The 25116-nt window shown below is 46.3% G+C and overlaps 1 protein-coding gene across 1 annotated transcript in view; it reads right to left on the reverse strand.

Annotated features, from left to right (window-relative positions):
• Positions 1-17840, reverse strand: part of MTMR10 (myotubularin related protein 10) — an 81495-nt gene extending 63655 nt beyond the window's left edge. The window contains exons 1-2 of the mRNA XM_073586893.1: positions 17553-17840; positions 17217-17277 (exon numbers count right to left, since the gene is read on the reverse strand). Coding sequence (XP_073442994.1) covers positions 17217-17277; positions 17553-17609 — 118 coding nt within the window. The 5' untranslated portion in view covers positions 17610-17840. The remainder of the gene's footprint in view (positions 1-17216; positions 17278-17552) is intronic.
• Between the last annotated feature and the right edge of the window lie 7276 nt (positions 17841-25116).

Below are 25116 nucleotides of genomic sequence, written 5' to 3' on the forward strand. Positions count from 1 at the left end.
ACCCTTGCTCGATCTCCCCTGATCTTCCTCACCACCAGAGGTAAGAGGGCTAATGGTGGAAAGGCATATGCCAGAGAGAAGTCCCATTTTATCAGGAAGGCGTCCACTGCCAGTGAATTTTCCCTGGGGTTCAGAGGGCAGAACTTTACTTTTCTGTTTCCTTTGCTGGCAAAGAGGTCTACCTCCGGCTGACCCCATCTGTGGACAATCTGGTTGTAAACATCTTTGTTTAAAGCCCATTCTCCTTGCCTTAGGACCCTGCGGCTTAGAAAGTCTGCCTTCATGTTGTCTTTCCCTCTGATATGGAGCGCCGTTAAAGATTGAAAATTTATCTCGGCTATTTGAAATAGACGTTCTGTTATCCGCATCAGGGCCTCGGAGCGTGTTCCACCTTGTTGGTTGATATAGGCGACTGCTACCTGGTTGTCCGAGAGGATCCTCACATGATGACCCTGTAGGTACATAATGAGTTTTTTAGCTGTCTACTCAATCGCAAACAGCTCCCTCTGGTTAGATGAGATCTCCGCTTTGGAGACCCAATGTCCCTGGACCACTATGTCCCCCATATGGGCCCCCCAACCCGAGTGGCTAGCATCTGTGGATATTATGCGGGTTATCTGCGTCACCCAGGGCACCCCTGAGGATAAGTTTTTCTTAACAAGCCACCATCTAAGAGATGTAAGAGTCAAGGAGCTGAAGGATATCTGACCTTGTAGAGACCCCTCTAAGACCCTGTCGCTAACTAGGACGTCCCTCTGAAGGGATCTAGTGTGAAACTGCGCCCACCTGACTGCTGGCATACATGAGGTCAGAGAGCCTAACAAAGACATGGCTTGCCTGAGGGTCATGGAAGGTTTATCAATCGCCCAAAGTACCTGCTGTTGTATATATTCTAACTTATCTGATGGCAGAAGACACTGCTGGGTTTCTGAATTTAACAGTAAGCCTAGGAACTTTTGGACTCTTAGGGGCTGAAATTGGGATTTCTCGTAATTTAATTATCCATTCGAGGTGCTCTAGCCTAGACTTAACCCTTTCTATCTGGGATAGACAATGGTCCACCGAATTCCATACAATCAAAAAATCGTCTAGGTACGGGACAATCAGGATATCAGCCTCCCGTAGATGAGCCATGACTTCAGCCACTATCTTCGTAAATACCCAGGGCGCTGCTGAGAGACCAAAAGGGAGAGCCCTAAACTGAAAATGACGGATTAGACCGTCCATTGAAACCGCCACGCTCAGGAACTGCTGGAAGTCTGCATGGATAGGCACATGATAGTACGTGTCTTTCAAATCCACGACTGCCATAAAACACCCTTTAAACAACATCTTTATTGCTGAACTGATAGACTCCATCTTAAAGGTTCGGTTAACCAAGAATTCATTAAGGGAACATAAATTAATAATGGTCCTAAATGATTTATCCGGCTTTTGGATCAGGAACAGGGGAGAGTAGAAGCCTCTACCTCTCTCAGATTCCAGAACCTCCATCAGGACCTTCTTTAAGCATAGACTCAAGACTTCCATTTGTTTAAGCAGTTTGTTCAAGTGGCGAAGATCGTAAGGGAGTTAGTTTAAAGGTATCCCGAGGAACATAACTAAACTCCAGCTTGAGTCCGGTGGATATTACGTTCTGAACCCTGTCACTATTGGTGATCTGCAGCCATGCTGGGAGGAAGGCTGACAGTCTACCCCCCACGGGAATTGCTAGTCACTGGCCAGGTTTCTTTCGCTCTCTTGAAGAACGCCTGAGCATAAAGCCTGTACCTCTCCTCCTTCTATCCTCTCATCTGGGACGGTCTCTATTAGGTGATGGGTTGCACCCTCTTCCCTGACCGAATTTCCTTCTATTGAACGAACGTCGGTAGGATGCGGACCACAGATTAGGGAACTTCTCGTCATCCCCGGCTTTCTCAAGCAACTCATCCAGGACTGTTCCGAACAAATATTCCCCTTCGCAAGGGATAGTGCAGAGTTTCGACCTGGATTGAATGTCTCCCGGCCAGCACTTTAGCCACAGGGCTCCACGAGCCACATTGGAGAGTCCTGCTGCCCTAGCAGCCATTCTAACCACATCCGCTGAGGCATCTGCTAGGAAGGCTGCGGCCCCCTCGATTACTGGTAGGGCTCTTAAAATTGTCTGTCTAGGTGTCCCTTGTTTTAATTGAGACTCCAATTGGTCTAACCAGATCATCATGGACCTGGCCGTACATGTTGAGGCTACTGCTGGTCTTAAAGGAACTGGCTGCCATCTCCCTTTAAGGAAGGTATCTGCCTTCCTGTCTAGGGGGGGGGGGGGGGGGGGTTTAAGGGTCCCCATGTCCTCGAAGGGTAATGAGGATCTTTGATGCCTTGGCGATTGCCGCATCTAATTTAGGGGCTTTGTCCCAAGTGTTGACCGCAGGATCATCAAAGGGGTATCTACGTTTGAAGGCTGGTGGTAGCGAACCCCTCTCATCTGATCTTTTCCATTCTTTACGAATTAGATCCTGAATCTTTTCGTTCAAAGGGAAGACCCTTCACTTTTTCTGATCCAGCCCCCCCGAACATGAATCCTGCATGGATAATTGTGGTTTAGGCTCCTCCACTTCCAATGTCCCTCTCACCGCCTTTACCAGCTTGTCCATCCGGTCCAGCGGCAGACAAAACCGGCCAGAATCCTCTTCCTCCGAGGAGGACAAGGGGGATGAGCCAGGGGAGTCCTTACTTCTCCTCCATTCCACCGTGGAATCAGACTCCAAAGGGTCCCTAACCCTTGAGCTCCCCGGTTGGGACAGGGATTTCAGGGTTTCTCTCATCTCTGCCCTGACTATGTCTTTTAGGCTTGCAGCTATTTTAGGCGATTCTTCCGCCACTGTCTGCTGGATACAGGGGGGGGGGGGGGGGGAAACAACTTTTTTGGGCATGAGTCCGGTAATGGACATGCACAGAGAGCACATTCCCTGTGTTTTGTCTTACTCGTGGACTTCTTCCCCTGAGAATAAAAGCATAGAGGGAGGCCCCGTCACTGAGTGAACATTCACGTAGATCACTTACCAGTGCAGCAATTAAGTACCGGAGAATGAGGGGGATCTTTTTCAGTCGATGGTCCCGTCTGTCTGGAGGAGCTTTTATGACTGGATTGGTCACTCCGTTTGGCACGCTCCTTACTGTCCTGGGATTCTTTCTTCTTTTGCTTGACCTGCCGAAGGTCCTCTAGGGGCGGCAATGATGATTGTCGCTGCTTCTGCTGCTCTTGTTCGCTCTCCATCATTGCATGCAATAATGTGGTCAGAAGCATGGAACCCCCCTTGGGCCCTGCTTAAATACCGCTCCTCCAGTCAGCAGACATGCCGTGCCCCCCCCCCCCCCCCCGATTGGTCTCCCATTCCCAGCTGGCGCCGCTTACCGGGTGCCTGTTCTGATGGGCACCGCCATCTTGGAATCTTCACGCCTGCACAGTGGCGCCGCTGACCCGGAAGCGCCCCGAGGCTCCACCCCCGACGTCACCGCAGCCCCACACACACTTCCTGTGTAACCGGAAGTCACGCGGGACGCCCGGGCGTCCTCCTGCAGCGCTCCCCGGTCCCAGACACCATGCAGCTGCGCCGGCCACACCGACCCCAGCCACCGCTCCGCCGAAGCAGGGAAACCCCCGGGGGCATACTCACCAGCGGCGTTTTTTCCCACGGAAGCGGATATCCTCCGGACACCGCTCCCTGCTGTAAACGCCACTGCCGTGCAGCCCAGCTAGGACCACCGTGGCGTCTCCTGGAGCTCCGCACCTGGCCGAGGTAGGAGACCCCCCCCCCCCGCTACCTGTACCGGCCGGTCGGCCTGGGATCCATCTGGATTCCATCTGTAGGATCCCGTCCCCTCAGGAACAGGAAACCAACTGATGCGTGGGAGAGGTGCCGCCCTTTTGTATCTGTAGGATTCCTGTTCCTGAAGGGCAGATCCTCTCTCGTGGTGCTGTCATGGGAGTCCAAATAAAATCTACTCTTAAGTTGAGTGACTAGTTTTGTTACAGGTCGTTCCTCAGCTCTCCCGGGGCTCAATGTCATACGAGCCCTGGAAGCCCCATCTCTGCAATGGCGCTCATGCAGGACGCGAGTATACATTTATAATTTTACAATCGGAGGATTACTTTAAAGGACAATCTTACTGAACATACAAAATTAAATGAAAATGAATCAAATGCCCCAGGCTAATGTACTTTACCTGCACACAGCTGTACGTCATCCAATGCAGATAAGGCTGCCACAGCTGGGGGAACATTACTGCAGCTGCTCAGAAACCGGTATGTCATGTTCACAGTCTGTCATCGATACTGGGCAATTACAGTCTCAGACTAATAAGAATGGCGTAAACCTCTCCATGCGATGGAAAACGGGTTGTACTCCACAGTAATACCTGGCTTGAGCTTTAATTAGCCTGGCTTTTACCTGGCGCAATCTGAGAGGCCGACAAGTGTCAGAACATATGTTGGCTGAATACTAGCTATTGACAGATATAAATACATACCGGTAAATAGGCTATCCTCCTCGGGTGAAACGCAGGACAGTAATAAAGCTAAGTAAAGCAGCAATTATCTGATATTCTTCTTACTAAATACAGAAATAGTACACGAGTAAGCCCTTGTGCGATAAAAGGAAGCCATTATTTTAGAAAAATCAATTATGTCGAAATAAAATCACGTGTCCATAGACAACTATGAGTAGCCTCATGGATTTAGCTAGTGCTCATTTGCTCGGCAGTGTCCGTTGACTTAGGAGCTAAAGAAAAAAAAAAAAAAAAAAAAAAAAAAAAAATCACCCCTCCCCCGCATCTTAACAGAACTATATTTTGCTTTTCATATAACAGCAGACAGGGAGGATATAAAATAACTAACTGCTTGATCATAACCCTCATCAGATAACAGGCCTAGCCACAGAGCAGTTTCAGGCCTCATTCTTCATGTACATGATCTCTCCGTGGTTTTCATGGATAGAACATGTACCCATTGTAGCTTATAGGGCTGATAACGTCAGTGTTTAGATGTCTGCAGGGCCGCAAACTTTTCTATTTGTTAAAAAAAAAAATAATTATCTGCGTCAAGGATGAAAATCACCTGTTCAAGGTCAATGACAAAACGGACATAAAAGTATCAGCTGATGAGCTGTCAATGATTAACATTGCAGTGGATAGGAGAAGCTGAGGAAATGCAGTTTTTTGTGCACTTCTCATTTTTCCACAAAACGGCAGGGAGTTACCCATGAGAAATATATAAAAGGCACCAGTAACAGCGTGGGTTTCATGCCTCTTCACACATTTTCTAGGCCTCTGGTGTTTATTTTCCAAACGCTGGTTGACATCTCCACCCTGACGTGGTCTAGTAACGGCTGGCGTAGAAGATGACGTCACCATGATAACCATTCACACCGTCTTCCTCAGCAGACTCCTACAATGCAGAGAGAAAGGCAAACTCGCCATCTAGTCGGCATTCTTGCCTTCTACCCTGGTAACGGCCATGGGAGGTAGCGTTGCCGGGCAATCCAAGGTCTTGAAAATGAGCAGCTATTTTCCTTAAGTCAACCGGCCTGCAGACCAAAGTCGCATCTGAGTACTAGGCCCATGAATTCTCTGCCTCATGGCTTCTCGCATCAATTCATTCAAACAAAAGGTGCAATGATATAATACTCGGAGAGAGAAGAAAGCATACCAGCGCTTTATATCAGGCCACAGTGGGTGAACTAGAAGGCTGGAGGCCCAAAAAGTGGTCAGCGAGCAGTCAGGACAAGGCTGAGGTAACGGCAGCCATAGCAGCCGATTCAATGCGAATAACAAAAATATTAGAAATGCGTTAGAGATTGCTCGCACAGGGGAAGGTCACAAAAGATGTCTTTCTGTCAGACTCTGCACAGCGGAAATTACAGAGAAAGTTTGCTGCATAGTTTGGGGAAACTCTCAAAAAAAAAAACAACGAGAGGCTTTTGCTGCTGAAACACTGCTGCAGTAATACCACCGACTTTACAATCCGCAGCATATATTGACAGGCTATGGATTTCACATCTGCACAGCTCGTCAATTCACAGTGCGGGAAATGTCTCCACACTGCGTGGATGAGAAGTCAGAAAATCACAGGCACAGTAAGGATACTGGAAAACAAACTGGTTTATGGATCAGAAATTCTTGCTGAAAAATCTACTGCAAACCCATGCCATGTACAGTGGGGGAAATAACGATTTGATCCCCTGCTGATTTTGTAAGTTTTCCACTGCCAAAGACGTGAACAGTATAGTTTTAAAGGGAATCTGTCACCCTTTTTTTTGGACTATGAGCTGCCGGCATCACGTCAGGGGCTTATCTACAGCATTCTGTAATGCTGTGGATAAGCCCCCCGATGTAACCTGAAAGATAAGAAAAAAAAAAAAAAAAAAGTTAGATTATACTCAACGAGGGGGGCGGTCCAGTCCGATGGGTGTTGTGGTCCAGTCCAGCACCTCCCATCTTCACACAATGCCATCCTCTTCTTCCCTTCCTGTCATATTTTTCCTAGGCTTTTATTCTAAGTCATGCAACAAGGCTGGTTAAAGGGTCGACATTGACTTTTAGGATTGCTACTTCCAATAGGTGGCACTAGAGTTCTAGTCCTCTTCCTCTCTGGAGACAATTTGCATAATTAGCATATTTCCAAGAGGAGCATTGAGGCTTTAAGTCTCCTCATCTCGACATGCTTAGCATGTCATTCTCCACAAGGAGAAATGATACTCTTGGATATCGGTCAGACGCCTCTCACAGCCAAACCAGATCTCACACTTTGCACTGACGAGGGGCAGTACCCCAAAACACAGTGTCTGCAAATTGAGATTCTGGCTTGGCTTTTATCCTAAGTCATGCAACAAGGCTCGTTAAAGGGTTGATATTGACTTTTAGGATTGCTACATCCAATAGGTGGCACTAGAGTTCTAGTCCTCTTCCTCTGTGAAGAGACAATTTGCATATTTTTCAGTGTGCAAACTTACAAAATCAGCAAGGGATCAAATACTTATTTCCCCCACTGGACATACACCCTTACTAAAGGGGGTTGTCCACAACTCGGCTAACCTCTACTCAATCATGTTTCCCACTTTAACTAGCAACACCTGTACTGGTGTCGGCACTAGCTCTCCCGGGACTTGCGTGAAATTGTTATGTCTTGTGATCAATGCGGCCGCAATGTCCCCTCCTTTGAGTAAATCAGACATCCAGGGTAAGTGAAAGATCAACTAAAGCTCTCTTCTTCTCCAGGTATGTGATTTGTCCAAAAGAGGGGGACAGTAAAGTGGTCACAGACTGTCCACAGGAATCACGTGATGAAATGCCACATGAGCCCCCTGGTCAGCCTGGCTAATACAGCTGGAATGGCACTGGAAGAAGGATAGGTGTTATTTTATTTAGGGGAGAGAGATTAAGAAGGGATTGTCCTAGTTGTAGACAATCCCTTTAAGCCACAATAAGCAAAAACATTTTCTAATACAGCTAACTTTTCGGAAGAGGCAACATCTTAGCCACACTGGGAAGGTTTGTAAACCACACACTGACCACTAAAAAGGACCGCAGCCTTCATGATCCTGAAAATTCTGCCTCTCTCCAAACAAAGTTCAATATGGAAGATAAGCATAAGATGTAAGGGTCCTAGTTTAGGTAGCCAGGTTTGGGGGGGGGGTGTATTAAAATCAAGAATAGGTACAGTGCCTTGCAAAAGTATTCAGCTCCCTGGAACTTTTCAACCTTTTCCCACATATCATGCTTCAAACATAAAGATACCAAATGTAAATTTTTGGTGAAGAATCAACAACAAGTGGGACACAATTGTGAAGTTAAACGAAATGTATTGGTTATTTTAAATGTTTGTGGAAATTCAAAAACTGAAAAGTGGGGCGTGCAATATTATTTGGCCCCTTTAACTTAATACTTTGTTGCGCCACCTTTTGCTGCGATTACAGCTGCAAGTCACTTGGGGTATGTCTTTATCAGTTTTGTACATCGAGAGACTGAAATTCTTGCCCATTCTTCCTATGCAAACAGCTCGAGCTCAGTGAGGTTTGATGGAGATCGTTTGTGAACTGCAGTTTTCAGCTCTTTCCACAGATTCTCGATTGGATTCAGGTCTGGACTTTGACTTGACCATTCTAACACCTGGATACGTTTGTGAACCATTCCATTGTAAATTTTGCTTTATGTTTGGGATTACTGTCTTGTTGGAAGACAAATCTCCGTCCCAGTCTCAGGTCTTTTGCAGACTCCAACAGGTTTTCTTCAAGAATGGTCCTGTATTTGGCTCCATCCATCTTCCCATCAATTTTAACCATCTTCCTTGCCCCTGCTGAAGAAAAGCAGCTCCAAACCATGATGCTGCCACCACCATGTTTGACAGTGGAGTTGGTGTGTTCAGAGTGATGAGCTGTGTTGCCTTTACGCCAAACATGTTGTTTAGCATTGTTGCCAAAAAGTTCGATTTTGGTTTCATCTGGCCAGAGCACCTTCTTCCACATGTTTGGTGTGTCTCCCAGGTGGCTTGTTGCAAAATGTAAACAACACTTTTTATGGATATATTTGAGAAACGGCTTTCTTCTTGCCACTCTTCCATAAAGGCCAGATTTCTGCAGTGTATGACTGATTGTTGCCCTATGGACAGACTGTCCCACCTCAGATGTAGATGGCTGCAGTTCATCCAGAGTGATCATGGGCCTCTTGGCTGCAACTCTGATCAGTCTTCTCCTTGTTTGAGATGAAAGTTTAGATTAACGGCCGGGTCCTGGTTGATTTGCAGTGGTATAATACACCTTCCATTTCAATATGATCACTTTCACAGTGCTCCTTGGGATGTTTAAAGTTTTGGAAATCATTTTGTTTCCAAATCCGGCTTTAAACTTCTCCACAACAGTATCACCGACCTGCCTGTTGTGTTCCTTGGTCTTCATGATGCTCTCTCTGTGGTTCAAACAGAATCCTGAGACTATCACAGAGCAGGTGCATTTATACGGAGACCTGATTACACACAGGTGGATTATTTTTTATCATCATTAGTCATTTAGGACAACATTGGATCACTCAGAGATCCACAATGAACTTCTGGAGTGAGTTTGCTGCACTAAAAGTAAAGGGGCCGAATAATATTGCACGCCCCACTTTTCAGTTTTTGAGTTTCCACAAAAATGTAAAAATAACCAATAAATTTCGTTCAACTTCACAATTGTGTCCCACTTGTTGTTGATTCTTCACCAAAAATTTACATTTGGTATCTTTGCTTGAAGCATGCTATGTGGGAAAAGGCTGAAAAGTTCCAAGGAGCCGAATACTTTTGGAACGCATTGTATACAATATGGCCTAACACTATAAGGAAATAGTACTTCAGTACTCTTTTATAATAATTACCGTATCTCTATAGCGCCACCATATTCCACAGCACTTTACATTAGAGAGATCTTGTACAGGCAATAAAGACATTAGAGAATGAGCATAGTTTCTCTGCTTCCAAGAAATGAGATGGATGGGGGTCTCTAATGTTTTGTCTAGGTCTTCATTCACCACACATAAATATCACCAGAATGTCCAATGCAAACTTATTAAATATACCTGATGATTCTGGTGTATTTACTTTGGGCACCCATGTCAAAAGCTAAAGCTGGACTGTACATAATTATTTTAAGATTATGCAGCCATTCTGATATGAATTTTCCAAGTAGACCAGTTTGGAAATCTGGTTACAACCTCGCTTTACATGAAGATTAGAGTCCACTGCAGGGCAGATCAGTGTAGAATTACTCAGCATTTCTAATGAAGCCCTTATTCAGCAGATTGGCAGATGATTAGGTTACAATCAATGCATTTTTTGCTTTGTTAATGTCTGGGCACACACGCCAGTCATCCTCATCAGAATTTACACTGCATCTGACATTAACAAACCATCAAGATCTTTCTTCTCCAGCTCGGCCTCCCACGCCGGACCCTAGCTACCCTTAGGTGTGACGGCACAACACATCTGACAGGTCCACGTGAAAAGAATTTTAACTTCAGAGTCAGAGGAAAAACAATTGGGTGTTTATTATTTTTGCTGAAAATGCTGTAAACCATATCTCAGATTTCTCTTTCTTTGCTCATTCTCCTTATGGACAGGAGTCGTTCAATGGGTCGTATAACAGACAGTAAAACCCTTGTTCAATGATTGGTCTGCTATGTGCCTGCTTTGTTTTATGATTTATTTATCAGTCACCCAGTAAAGTCTTTGCTACTTAGTATATTATGACAGTAACTGGATACAATGTAATATCGCATTTCTGTGCATAGTAACCACGTTGTGTTTTGTGTGAGTGTGTGTGCACACGCTGCGGATCCGCAGCGGTTTTGGCTCTGTGGGTCCGCAGCAGATTCTGCTGCGTTGTACAGTAGTTTTATTTCCTATGGGAAAAAAAAACGCTGTGCACATGCAGCGGATTTTTCCTCGCGGATTTGCTGAGGGCTACAATCCGCAGCATGTCAATTCTTTGTGCGGTTTCATTATGAGGTGTGAAACCGCAGGCTAATCCGCAGATAGGATTTTACAACAAAATCCGCAAAACCTAAAAACTACGTGGGCTAATTGCCCAAAATTGATTGCGACTTTTTTTTTTTTTTTTATATATATAAAAAAAAAAAAAAAAATGTCGTAAAGAAAATAAAGTAGAACATTTCAGCTAAAAGGGCTCATACACATGAACATTTTTTCGGTCCGAGTGCGATCTGATGTTTTATCTTGGACCAAAGTTGTCCTATGGGGTGGTGCATGTCACATTTTCCTTCGGTATGGGGCAGTCCGAGACAAAAAAAAAAAAAAAAAAAAAAAAAAAAGACATGCCAGAGTGATCCGAAATTTCGAATGCAATCGGTCGTACTAGTCAATGAGGCTGTGGAAACACAACTGCACTCGAATGACATCCAAGTGCAGCCCAATTTTCCCAGACAGAATGGAGAAGATGGCGACAATTTTTCTCCATCTTCTGAACTGTGAGATTTGGATCACACCACGCCAACACTCTGATCAAACTCTGGTCAGAGTGTGATCACCATATTAGACCTGATTCTCTCAGATGAGAGAATATACCCTCATGAGACCCTAACCATAGACTGCTACACAGTGGGACAAGGCTTTTATTAAACCTGTGAACAGAGGCCACAAAGCTCTTCCCAAACCATCACACAAAGTATACCAGAGGCGGCGCCCCTATAACCTCGACTGACTTATAATAGGGGTGTTGCTTTACCTTGATAAAGAACCCATGGCGGGCAGATATATGATGCTTAGGTATTACTTGGGAAGGGGAATGAAACAAAGCAGGTTCTAAACTCAATATCAAGGGCTCTGAAAATAAAATAAAAAATTAATAAAACACATTTTCAGATCAAAGTGAACACTGACATATGTAAAAGGTGTCTGCAGTCTTCAACTACACAAAGAGTGTTAATAAAATATTCATCGTCAGTAGATCTTGAGAAGCTGAAATGGAAAGTGATGTCTTCCCTGAAATGTAGTATTCAGCCCCTAGTTATACTGAGTGTGCCCCCTCTGAGGCCGGGATCACACATGCGAGAAATACGGCCGAGACTCGCATGTTAATACCCGGCACTCGGATCGGAGCGTGCGGCCGCATAGTAATACATGGAGCCACTCACTCCGCTCCCGAGCGCCGGCGGCAGTGCCAGGTATTAACATTTGAGACTCGGCCTTGTTTCTCGCATTTGTGATCCCAGCCTAAAACGTATCATGTTGCTCATTCCGAATTTAGAGGGGTTGGTTATGAGAACACCTTGGACCTCATAGCTGCAGGAGAATAGCCATGATGTATTCTGCAGCAGGCTCGTTGTGGAACGGTTTATTAGGGAACTGAATTTGTGCAGCCACACTGGATAGAAGAGCCCTCGCTACAGGCATCTCTCAAAGGCTGTTTTACCCATCCGTTAAAAGTGAGAAAAAGCCATGTTTCCCCGTACACATTAATATTAGCCAAGCATCTGATGTGTATGGGGGCCTCCTGCTCTCCCCAATACATGCTGGCAAGGAAGAGAAGAATTGGGCAGCATCAATGGAAATGCCCAATACTGTTGTTCTCTTGGGAGAAGAGTTACCACCCGAAGTGCCTGGCAGCAGCTTTAGCCTCTCCCCCCACGGAAAACACAAGAATACTTGGCCAAGCCAATGTAGATTGGGGAATGGGGAGGGATAGCTGCTGAACAGATAGCAGTCGACTATAACTAATCCAAGGTGCCATTAAGGGTATGTGCACACACTGCAGATTCACCTGCGGGTTTTTTCCCGTGTAACCGCAGGTAAAGTGACCTGCGGTTTGACACCTGGACAATGGAATAGGTGGCAAACCGCAGCAGAATCCGCAGAAACAATTGACATGCTGCGGAAAACCCATAGGCTAACATGGTAAAGTACCATGTCTGCGGAACTGCTGCAGTTCTGCAGGGCCAAAACCGCAGCGTGGGCACATACCCTTAAGGTTTCTACATAGAATTCTCAGAAAAAGCTAAAGGCAGATTTGTCAAAGGCAAATTTTTAAATTTTTTTTATTACCCACCGCTGTTCGCCACTAATACGTGACAAACGGGGTTCCCGCTGCCACGAAAACGCGACGGACAGCGGACCCTGTGTCACCACTATGTCACAATCCCACCACTGACATGGGTGTATCAGCGGACGGAGGGAGGCGTCACACTGCCGGCACACGGCTATCACAGGCACAGTGGGGGCTTAGCCTAGTTATCCCACCACTGGCACCATGTGACAAAATATCCAGCAGGCTAATCTCGCTCTAACAATTTGCCGCAGGGGGGGTATTTTGGGTGCCCCACCACTGCTATCAATCTTCTACGAACTGCGGGGATTTATGTATATCCCACTTTCTCAGTTCCACTTTGGAACTCGCAGCTCTCCGGCGCCCCCCTTACCCTCAGGTCAGTCAGGGAACTGCACCTAGGATAATTAGTCGCCGGACGGGCTGCTTGTTGTGAACCGGCGGTTAGGCTACTGCAGTGAGGGAATTATCAACTGTATTTAAACTGTAAAGCGCTGCGGAATATGTTAGCGCTATATAAAAAGAAAGATTATTATTTATTTAGGTCACCCGTTTTGGTTGTATGAAAAACAATGTAAACGATATTTCTATTCATCTACAGCAGAGGTCATGAAAACGGTACGCACCCTAAACACACAGTACATACATCAGAAAAGCCCAGCAGTGCTCGCCCTCTGGCCGCTTCATTATAGTTGTGCTTATACTTGCAGGGGTAACAATTTCCTGTCCCTGCATTCATTCCCTATGGGGCTGCGGGAGAAAGCCCAATACAGCGATCCGGCGGACCCCAAGAGAATGGGTGCAGCTGCTCCATTTTACTGAGGATAAAAGTGCCCTGATAGGGGGAGGGGGTCACAGTGGTTGGACCACCAACTAAAAGATGTCTCCTATCCTGTGGATAATTCAGAACTCGTTCCCAATGCAGTAGATGGGCTAGCTCAGCAGATAATTACGGATTGCAACCATAGGAAAAAAAAATATACAGTAAACATAGGGAAATAATGCCCTATATGATCAAACTTGGCTCTTATCACCCAACACCCGGCTTTTCAGCCTCATGGACACACCCAGACTACACTGCCAGATGCCATGTGCTGTGTGTGCTGTCTCACTCCAACTGGAGACTTTGCATCCTGAGAAACTTGTAGCCAACTAGGAGTTTTGGCAGGTTCTGCAGCAACATCCATTTACAGACTGCCCAGCTGCCACCCAACTCCCCGCCAAGTATCACCCTAAGTCACTGTGCACACCAGCCAGTCTATTCTACTACTACAGACTAAGGCTAGAGTTCCCATGACTGAGGATTCGGTGCGTTTTTGACGTTGCACATTACATATTTTTTTTGCAGATTTTTCCCTATAGACTTGAAAGAGATTAGGAAAAATCCACCACAAAAATGCACGTGTTTTTAATGTGTTTCTGCAGGAAAAATAAAAAATGAACTCAAACACAAGAAACAACTTGGTGCAGAAATAAAGAGAATTTGCATCGTCAAAAACTTACTGATCAAAGGGTCATTCCATGGTAACTTACATTACAATAAGTTTACTTCTCATATGAAGTAATGTTATTGTAACGTAAGTTACTACATTGTTTTGTAACGTAAGTTACCAAGTAATAACACTGTATTTTGTATTTAATTTGTATTCTTCAAAAATCAAACTGTGTTGAAATCTATTAAGAATAGTTTAATATGCAATCTACATTCACTCATTTTTGTGCCTGCCTTCAAAGAACAGTCTGGTTATTAACTCAGTTTTTGGCTTCCGAATGTAACGTAAGCTACCATGGAATGACCCATAGTGGAAACTAAGCTATTTTCGCACACAGCATTTTTTGCCACTTTTTTTGTGCAAAGTTTAAGCTGCTTACAAAAAGCACGCTTTACTTAGTTTTGGTCAGGGTCCATTTGTCTCTTGCTCATGTCAATTAAGTTTAGCGCCTAAAAAAAATGATCTTATTCAACTTCAACAGGTTTTGGCACCAAAACATGATACCTGCGTTTTTTCAGCCTTTTTTTGGAATTGCCCATTGCTTTCAATGAGCGAAAACTGCTGAAAAAACGCTGAAAGAAGGGACAGGCTGCATTTGACAAAACAGTCAGGGGAAAAAAAAAAAAAAATTGTGCATGAGATTTCTGAAATCTCAGACTTTCGCATAAAAAAAAAAAAAAAAACGCTGCAAAAACTAAATGTGTGAATATAGAGTATATAAGAGTGCATTTACACTGGCCGATAACCATGGTCAAGCGTTTCTAGTCTATACAGGCTGCCAATCACCAAACGAATGAGCAAAATGAATTTATTAAGCCTGCTTAGAAATGATCACTCGGCAGCACATCATGTACACAGGACAATGTGCTGCCGAGAACGATGATCTAATGGCTCCAGAAGTGCAGTTGGCCAGTCTGAACAGGGGATAAACTGGCTAAGGGCTCATTTTCACATCAGCTGTTGACGTACAAGGGATACCCTTGTTTTAACAAATAGCACTTATACCTGTGATAGCCAATAGGACTGTTCACGCGTCAGCGATTTTTTTGCGGACAGTGGTCTGTGCAAAATCACAGAGACAGGCCTGATATTGATCGGAGCGTATCAGATCAAACTCAGCAATGAAAGGTTATGGGGTCTGTAAGAACAGCACTCGGATGCCATCTATGCCACCTGTTTTTCACTGACTGATAAAAAAAAAAAAAGTTTCACCACTTTCTCCATGGGAAAACAAACACTGATGAAACTGACAAAGCTCAGTCAGTTTGTCTTGTACATGGGAAAAAACCTGACGTGTGAATGAGGCTTAGGCTAGAGAGGACACTGCCTTTATAGCTACTATCAGGCATATGCTACAAAAACGTGCCCTTGGCGGCGGCTATAGACGGCTGGGGATCTGTGCATCTGTTCACCAAGGAGCCAGCGTGCACACACGTAACCAAGTATACTGCGTGATAGGCTTTTTATGCAATGGCTGGCTGCAGCCAAAATCCCAGTCAGCTGCACTTTTCTTTACAGACAAATGCAAAGAAATACCTAGACGGAGTCCAAAAGAATACACGGGCCCGATTCATCAAGACCAGCGTTGTTCAAGTCGGCATTGATGAGGAGACGTGCTGGAGCATCTGACACACGGCGTGCACCTATAAGTCTCCCCACAGCCAGGTTAGATTTGTGGAGTAGGGAACGTCACAAATCCTCATGAATTAATACACCTGTGACGTCACGGCCCCGCGCACACCAGCTCCACGAGAAACTGAGGTGAGGATACCAAAAAAGGCACAACTCAGAGCTGCACCCAATTTTCACAACTTCTCAAAGCTTCTATACCAGAATTCTGGAATGAAAGCTTTGATGAATTGGGCCCAATGCCTCAATCTAGTCATTGTCGGCCTACAGACAACATGTGAGATAACACTATTAACCTGCAGATATGCGGTTAGTCTGCGGCTTAATAGCGTTCTGACACCGTGCGGCCCGGCTGGCTCGCGCTTTCAGACACAGGGGTGGTGCTGGTACGGTTTCAGTCACCGCTCAGTGTAGAGTGCGGCGGTAACGGATCAGCTCTCAGTCAGGGCGGGGACACGGTTACACAGAGCAGTGACTGAAACGGAGCCGACACCACCGCGATGACTGGAAGATTAAAGGGGGTGGATGAGGTACATTTACTCCAGGCTCCGCACAGTGTCAGAACACTATTAACCTGCAGGTTAACCCTATATCTGCAGGTTAATAGCATTTATTTACATGACAGTATTGGGTCAACTGCCCAAATTCAGTCATTCTTAGGCTGGGACCGCACTCGCTTAATTGGCCATTGTGTGCATAGGTTCAGGAATTGTACACCGGACAGTAGGCACAGTCAGGATGGATCCCAGAGGCATCTGTCCACCATAGGGATCTTTTGTAGAGACACATACTGCACGGTATACATCTCTCTGCAGCATTTGAGCTTTCGATACAGTGGCTTACTTGCCAGCCATCACACACTTTCGTGTGCAGTCTGGTGAATGGTGGCCTATGGGCGTGTGACGATACACACCGGGAGAAGCTCTTCTGTATACTCTGCACTTGGTGTACATGTAGGGTCGGTGGCACCTTCCCTACATACAGATGCAGTGTGCACTGGCCTCAGGAAACCAATCAAGCTTGAAAAGTCAGAAACAAAAGGCAGTTTAGTGCTCGTAGCCTAGTTTCAGGTGTATACGGCCAACAGCGGTCTACCAATAAAGGCTCCTGGACTAGTTTCAGGTGGTCTTCCAATAAAGGCTCGTGGACTAGTTAGAGGTGGTCTTCCAATAATGGCTTGTGGACTAGAACACTACATAGAAGAACCACATATAAGCGATGATCATGCTGACGTTGGGGAGATCTGCTGATCTGTAATGACACATCCGAAGTCTCCAGCCCCCCATGTGTCAGGAGCAGCCCTCACAGGCCTGCTGACCACCTGTGTCCGGACAGCCCCTTTCACCTCGGCCTTGGCTGGATGTGACGCACACTTCCAGTCACGTTCTCCTTCCAGGTTCCAATTATTTCACACGCTTGGAATAAAACGCGGACAGTTTCCCAGCTCGTCGGCCCATGGTGAAACCCAATGTTACCCAGTGACGGGCAGGCCAATAACCAGCCATGGCGAACCTGCGCAGAGCCCCCTTACCTGGCAGCAGCACGGCCTTCAGCTTTTTAAGCTTGGTCTCTGGGCTGAGCTTGTCTTCGTGCTGGAAAACATGGGAGAAATATATGAGCGACATATGGACAGGCAGCGTGAACACATCTGCGATGCGTAGTGTGGATGAGCGGCGTGGACTACAACCCCCAACGGGTCAGAGCGGCTGCTGGGAGTTGTAGTGCTCCAGCTGTTGTGAGACTATGGTTTTACAGTGTCAATGGGAAGCTGAGCTCAGAAGTGACACTGGACTTGCAGTCAGCCCGTCCCCCATATGGAGGGAGATAGTCTCCACGGTATAGGTGTGCGCTATGGGCCATCACTCACCTGAGGTGGCAGGAGATAGGAGCGAAAGGTCGGCTTCTGCTGTCTAATGGAGAACATGGTGGCCACAGCCTGCAGCTGGCTCCAGGGATCGGCGCGTCCTCTAATCCCTGCTCAGGCTGCTCTCAGCCTCCCTGGACCGGTGCAGCCTGCTCCATGGCTGCAGCCTTCTGGCTTTTGTTGGGTCTCAGGCCAGACATTTCCCTCTGTGGGTCTCACTCCCACACGCACTCTGGATTTGCATTCTCTCTGATTTCCTGTGAGTCTGTCCCTTTCTTTTCACAGTCTGTGCACATGTGCAGAAAAGCATTCAGGAGCGGAGCTCTGCACTGCCATCTGGTGGCCATCTCTTGCAACGCAAGTCAGACGCTGAGGAAGGTGTTCTGTGTAGTAGGAATAATAATATTAGAAAATATAATAATAATGCTATAATGATGGAAATGAGAGAATACTCCACATTTTTTGTGAAATGGACTGAATAGCATTTTGTAGAATTGATGAGGGGCATGTTCACACAGTCTTTTGTCTTTTGAGATGGATTCACTAAAAAGTTATCCACGAAAACTGCTTCAAAAACGCTTGGGAAAATTCTACCAATTGATTTCTATGGGAATTCCGATTTCTTGCTCATATGAGTCTGTTTTTTTTTTAAAGGTTTTGTCCCTGAGCCTATGTGCCCACAATGATTTTCTGGGATGGACTGGTCCCTGAGCGATGTGCACAAAGACAGTGCGCTCTCTCAGTGGGTCAGATCGGTAGTAACAACGGCACCAGATGAATATCCAGCATGCAGAGAACAGCGCCGTCCCATCACGTGACATAAATGGCGGGGCTGGCATTGTTCTCTGCACTCTGGGGATTCCGACAATGAGCACTGACAGTGCGCTCTGTTACCGGCTCGTTTCAGCTGATCGGACCTATCAACAGAGAACACTGTCTTTGTGCACATCGCTCAGGGACCAAAGACAGTGCGCTCTCTCAGTGGGTCAGATCGGTAGTAACAATGGCACCAGAGAGTATTGTGTTGTAAGATGAATATCCAGCATGCAGAGAACAGCGCCGTCCCATCACGTGACATAAATGGCGGGGCTGGCATTGTTCTCTGCACTCTGGGGATTCCGACAATGAGCACTGACAGTGCGCTCTGTTACCGGCTCGTTTCAGCTGATCGGACCTATCAACAGAGAACACTGTCTTTGTGCACATCGCTCAGGGACCAAAGACAGTGCGCTCTCTCAGTGGGTCAGATCGGTAGTAACAACGGCACCAGAGAGTATTGTGTTGTAAGATGAATATCCAGCATGCAGAGACCAGCGCCGTCCCATCACGTGACATAAATGGCGGGGCTGGCATTGTTCTCTGCACTCTGGGGATTCCGACAATGAGCACTGACAGTGCGCTCTGTTACCGGCTCGTTTCAGCTGATCGGACCTATCAACAGAGAACACTGTCTTTGTGCACATCGCTCAGGGACCAAAGACAGTGCGCTCTCTCAGTGGGTCAGATCGGTAGTAACAATGGCACCAGAGAGTATTGTGTTGTAAGATGAATATCCAGCATGCAGAGAACAGCGCCGTCCCATCACGTGACATAAATGGCGGGGCTGGCATTGTTCTCTGCACTCTGGGGATTCCGACAATGAGCACTGACAGTGCGCTCTGTTACCGGCTCGTTTCAGCTGATCGGACCTATCTACACAGAACACAGACTTTGTGCGCATCGCGTCGCTAATGACGCTTCGTTTCAGGCAGAGAGCAGGTGCTGTGACGGCGGCCTCTGCTCTCCGATAGTGGATCCCAGCATGCACTTGGATTCTCAAACAAAGCGTCATCAAAGAGGAACTTGTAAATAAAGAAAAGCAGTTACACAATGTAGTTAGGGAAAGATGGGAAATTTTTAAATCAAGTATATTAGAAAATAGTTCAGATTATGGCATTAAATAGGGATCTATTTAGGATGAAGTTGTATTTTGGACCACCCCTTTAAGGAACTTTTTGAGTTTGCTTTTTTTTACACACTTTTTTTTTACACTGCAGGATTTGTCTACTGTTGATGTCATGTTTTCAATAAAATAACATTGCTTTTTGCTGCTTCCTGGTATTTGGCTGTAACAGAGCTTCATTTGTGAATTAAATGCATGTTTAGCACATTTCCACAGCGGGACCTCACTGAAAATGCACGTGACGTGAGTTTTTTTTTTTTAACCTGTGGATTTTCTGCATCTAATTCAAGTCCATGGATAAAATCTGCACGTAAAATTCAGCGTATCCGCAAGAGAAATTGACAGTGGCGGATTTTAAGCACGCACCGCATGTCAGTTTCTGCTAAGTGAGTAGGGAAAGCACAGTGGGCATGAGATGTCTATCAATCCAATCCACTTTGCTAGAACTGTTAAACTGTATTTAACTGTTTTTGATGCAGTAAAAATTTGCAGCATCAAAAATTGATCAAAACACTTCATGGTCACACAGCCTGAAGAGGTTTCATAAACTGCCTGTTGGAAGGAAATCCCTTAAAAAGGAACACTTTCTGAAGCGGTTTCCACTTAAAATAGATTTTTCGAAAAGAAAAATGTGTAAATGTCACTTAGCTGTCGAGCTTTGTTTTCTACATTTTAACAAAACATCAGCTTTCCTTTGCGTATAGACCACGTTCCAAATTATTCTGTAAATGCTATTTTTCTCTGATTTTCCTAAATGGTCGATAAAAAAGAATTAGTATAAAGACACAGTCAGGTTATTATATAACTTAGCCTGTGAAGGTTTTTTCGATTGAAAAAGCTTTTGATTTCAGTAAATGTGACCTCTTAACGCTGCATATTCAATAATTGACCAATTTCAGTTCTTTACAACCCATACAATGTTTGGAAACTCTGTTGTGCATGATAATTTGGAACAGTGCATTTTGAGTTTTTTTTAGTTTGGAAAGAAAAACTGCTCTCATTGGGAGGTTTGTCCAACAAAATGTCATTTTTACTCTTATGGTTGATGATTTGAACATTAAGACGCAGTTAGAAGGTTGAATAAATCGGACCGAGATCAGAATAGATTGCACAGACTGGCCGGCGGGTCTCTCGACTAGAGTGTGACAGCTGCTTAGAAGTATATGAAGCTGTCTCGCTCGAGTCGGACGAGCTGCCAACCATTCTGTGCACTGTGTTCTGATCTTGGTCCGATTTATTCAACCTTCTTTATTAAGAAAAGCACCCACCAAGTATGATGTCTCCCCCACCATGCTTCACGGTTGGAAGGGTGTTCTTGGGGTTGTACTCATACTTCTTCCTCCAAACACGGCGAGTGGAGTTGATACCAAAAAATTCCATTTTGGTCTCATCTGACCACATAACCTTCTCCATTGCATCCTCTAGATCATCCAGATGGTTATTGGCGAACTTCAAATGTGCCTGGACATGTGCTGGTATAAGGGGGCCGACGAGACAGCGGGTAGCGGGTACCTGTGTGCCGGGAGACGAAGCCACGACGTCGGACGCGGAGAAGAAAGGGAGAAGGTGTTAACTGTTTACGGTGAGACGACTGCATTATTCAGAGGCGTGGAGGCGAGTCTGGTGAAACTTCAACTTGGATCCGAAGTCTGTGAGACTCAGGCCGAAGGGGACAAAGGGACGTCCAACTGAGGAGTCCACCTGAGTAAATCGCTACCTTGCCTATCACAAGTTCCCGAAGGAGAGGAAGAGTCAAATATCTCAGAAACGCCCAATCCCACGGTTCCAGATTGTGCGGAGGAAGGATTTATCGAATCGCCACGTGTTTACCCAGGAGAGGAGCAGGCTCTTGAAATGTCTGCCTCCACAGACTTGGGCGCGTCCTTGTGTTTGCCCACTTAACCTGAAATTCTGATTACTCCTGGCAAGCAAATCAGAGAAGAGTCTCAAGCTATGAGTAAGGACCCTCCAGTCCGAAACGCGTAAGCGTCTGTCACAATGGTGAACCATATGTTTTTTATGCATCTATTCTGTTTTTAATCATTTTTTCTGGAATAAAGTCTTTTGATTTTAACCATCCTTTGGTCGAAGTTGCTGGAACACCTCCTGAGTATTGTGCCTACAAGATTTTCCGGAATCCAAGTTCCCTGCACCGCCCAGGATTGATTGCATTCCTCCAGACTTCGCATTTGCTACGGTTTGGTGAGCTGACAAAATATTTTCCTTGTCTCAAGGTACTCAGTATGATCAGGCTGCTGAACGGAACCATTTTGTACGGCAAGACGTAGTACAAGAGAGACAGAAATGGATGAGAGAACTGTGGGCATCTGTCCCACCACCTCAGAAGAAGCACGAAGAGTTCTCGCCCGTGGAATGGTGAGGCAAAGGAGAGGAGGAATGTAAGGGGGGCGACGAGACAGCGGGTACCTGCGTGCCGGGTCCGGAACTAGAGAGGCTGCATCCTCTGTTCCCGGGGGGAAGCTTTAGTGAGGCGGACCTTCCCCTGCTGCGTGGGGGAAGCCCTAGAGAGACGGAGATTCCTGCTGTGAGAAGGGGGCAGAGGGTGAGAGGAGAAAAGTGCGTGCATCAGCGGGGGGGATAAGAGTAGAAAGTGTGCGCTGGAGGACAGTTTGGCACCGACAGAGTACAGCGCGCAGAGCGGTGAGTGGCGCGCCCTGGTTCCCCTTCCCTCACCACCAAGTATCAGTGCTCTGACTGGCCGCATAAAGGGAACCCCCGTCACCCGCAGAGGGATCGCCGCAGTGCAGAGCAGAGCCATGCAGGACAGAGCCGTGCACACAGAGCAGAGTAGGGCTGCAGTAGACCAGAAGGACAGGGACTGCTGTGCTGAGGACAGCTGTGGGTCCAGCAGTAGCAGCAGCCAGGGAGAAGACTGCTTAGTCCGGGGAGCGCCAGCATCATGCAAGCCAGCATCCGCCATCGCCCTCCACCAGCAGTGAGGACCAGAGAGGGAGAGGCATGTGCAGGGTGCCGGTGACTACCAGAGAGAAGCAGCGCGCCAGTGGTTGTCAGCACTTGAGTCTTAGCGTGAACAAGCAGCACACAGCATAGAGAGGAAAGTACGGCGTGCCCAGAAGCTGGCAGAGATCAAGGTGCTGTGCGCTTTGTGACTGTGAAAACAGTGCATGTGCCACAAGAAGAAAACTTAGAACTGTATAGACTTTTGTAACCCACCTCACCCGTATACACAGCGGAGCAGAGCTATGCTCCAGTGGTATCTCACAATGAACTGAGCACACTACGTGGAAGTCGTGGGAACAGGAGCCCAGCTGACCCAGCAAAGACCCCTACCGGAACTTCGTCTACACCGAAAGACTCCGAGACTACACGTGCTGCTGTTATCGGTGCCACCGTCGGAGACCAAGGAGCTGTAATCAAGAAGCCAACAGACTGATAAGTTTATTTTTTCTTGAACATTCGTTTGCCCTTGTTTTGCCCCTTCCTTCCCTTTGGTTACAACACTGCTCCATACCATACCCCCAAAGCCACTTTCTCTCTGCGAGGAGTAGAAATCTGTTAATAAATCTGTTAACCCTTATTCTGACTCCTCCTGATGACTGCGAGTCCCAAGTGTTCTAACTATCAGCTTCTTAGATAATTGTATAACTTGTACTCACAAAACCAGACGTCCTCAGATAGTTTTAACTCCACTGGCAATGCAACTGTAGAAAGACCAGGAGAAACGATGCTGATTTCTTCCAAAATCTTGTATTAGTTTACAATGGGCAGTAGGTGAAAAGGGGTAATTTTTACAGGGGAGTACACATGCGTCTTGAGTAATGGCTGCTGTAGGCTAAACTGAAGAAGAAGGGAGGAGGAACCTAATACAGAGCTCAACTACAGGAGGGACATAGGGACAATTTTCACACAGCGTAATTCTACCTAGCAACAACAGGGAATTTTGCTGATTGGAGGAAGAACAAAACAAAGAGAAATATGCATTACAGGTTGTTCCCATTCGTGGGACACAACACTCCCCGTCTGAAATTGTCAGATTTCATAAGTCCTTGTGCGAGATAAGGAGAATCTGTCCCTCGACATTGTGAAACCTGCAATGAGAGGAGAAAGGAAAAACAATGCAACACAATGCAGAAATCAAGTCCATACTTGTAGTAAAAATGTAGAGCTTGAATAAAAAATGAAAAATGAGTCCAAGAGAAACCCATCTTCGGATTGGGGAAGCCGCAACATGCCAACTCTTCCACCAACCCAACAGCAGATGTTCCAGTCCATAAGGGGAAGTTAAAGTTCAGTTGGGTTCTGATAATCCTGTGTCCTAGCACAGCAGTAGCATGCGAAGGTATGCTCCCCGCCGTGGCAAAGTCCAGTGACTAAGATACATTCATGTGACTCCTGTTCAAAGGAGCCAGCAAACTGAAGCACTTGGAGAGGTTCCTGCAGCTGTAGTCTTCATAGATGCATCGTAAGAAACGTAGACTTGTCTCTTGATGGCGGTTGAAAGAATCTTTAAAGAACTACGGTACAGGACTTGGGGTTGCTGTAAGGCCTTTAGGGACTTCTTCCCTGTCTCCCACCTTTGCTGTCTCTGAGATGGTAACATAGTGTTCCTGTTGATGCCCCGAGTAGCGAGCTGTCTCAGTGATGCCCTGCCTTGAACTGCAATGGGTGTTTTGAACCCCAGAGGACCGTGGATGCTGTTTTGAACAGGCGAGGCTCCTCGTTCGATAGGAAGTTCAACATAGGGTGATGCTTGGGAAGAGAACATGCCTTGTTCGACATTCGGCAGTATGCTGAAGCTGCATTGCATGGGGCAAATGCTAGCACCATCGGTAAGAGGAAGGCTATTGAGAGAGGGGCTCTCACTCTGAGCACTGAAGTCTAGCATGGATTCGGCTTGACCAGGTTTGTGATGGAGATAGGCGTCAAAGGTTGAGAACTCAGCAGATACTTGCTGTGAATCCTTTGGCAACTCAGTCTTTGTGGGAAGGGAAGGTGAGGGAGCTACCCAGCTGTTATAGTTGATATTGGTGGGTTTGATGCTCGTGACCCTGATGATCACCTTGTCTTCCTCTGTTGGTGGTGAGTTGTCCTTTGTTGTAGGACCGAGTGTTGTTCTCTCAAGGTTGTAGTCTCAAAGATAATGCAGACTTGAATTGTCAGATGGTTGTTGCTGACATTTAATGTCATTTGATTTCTCCTTCATCCAGTAATGGCCTGGGTCTGGCAGGGGGGACAAGACATGGTGATCTGACGTGATAAGCATTTTGTAAGAGGAGATGTTGCTAGGATCCTGTGTCTGGTCGCTACAGACATTGCCGATGATAACCCAGCCTAGCTCGAGGCGCTGAGCATACGATTCATTGAGTAGTCCGTGGATTTGTTGACGCATCTTGTGCAGTCGTATAATGTCTCTGCCGAGGAGAATTAGGATGTGTGCCTTGTCGTCCAGGGGTGGCATCTCTTTGGCTATCATTCTGAGGTGAGGATGCTGAAGAGCGACTTCTGGCGTTGGGATTTCCTCCTTGTTGAATGGAATTTGGTTACACTCAACAAGCGTGGGTAGTGGTATCTCTATGGCGTCCTTCTCAAGAGAAGTTATTATGAGGCCACCGGCCCTTCTTCCAGAGGTTTTTATAACGTCGC

The sequence above is a fragment of the Dendrobates tinctorius genome, unplaced genomic scaffold (assembly GCF_039654945.1).
Source record: "Dendrobates tinctorius isolate UK_male_01 unplaced genomic scaffold, ASM3965494v1 ptg000097l, whole genome shotgun sequence".
NCBI lineage: Eukaryota > Metazoa > Chordata > Amphibia > Anura > Dendrobatidae > Dendrobates > Dendrobates tinctorius.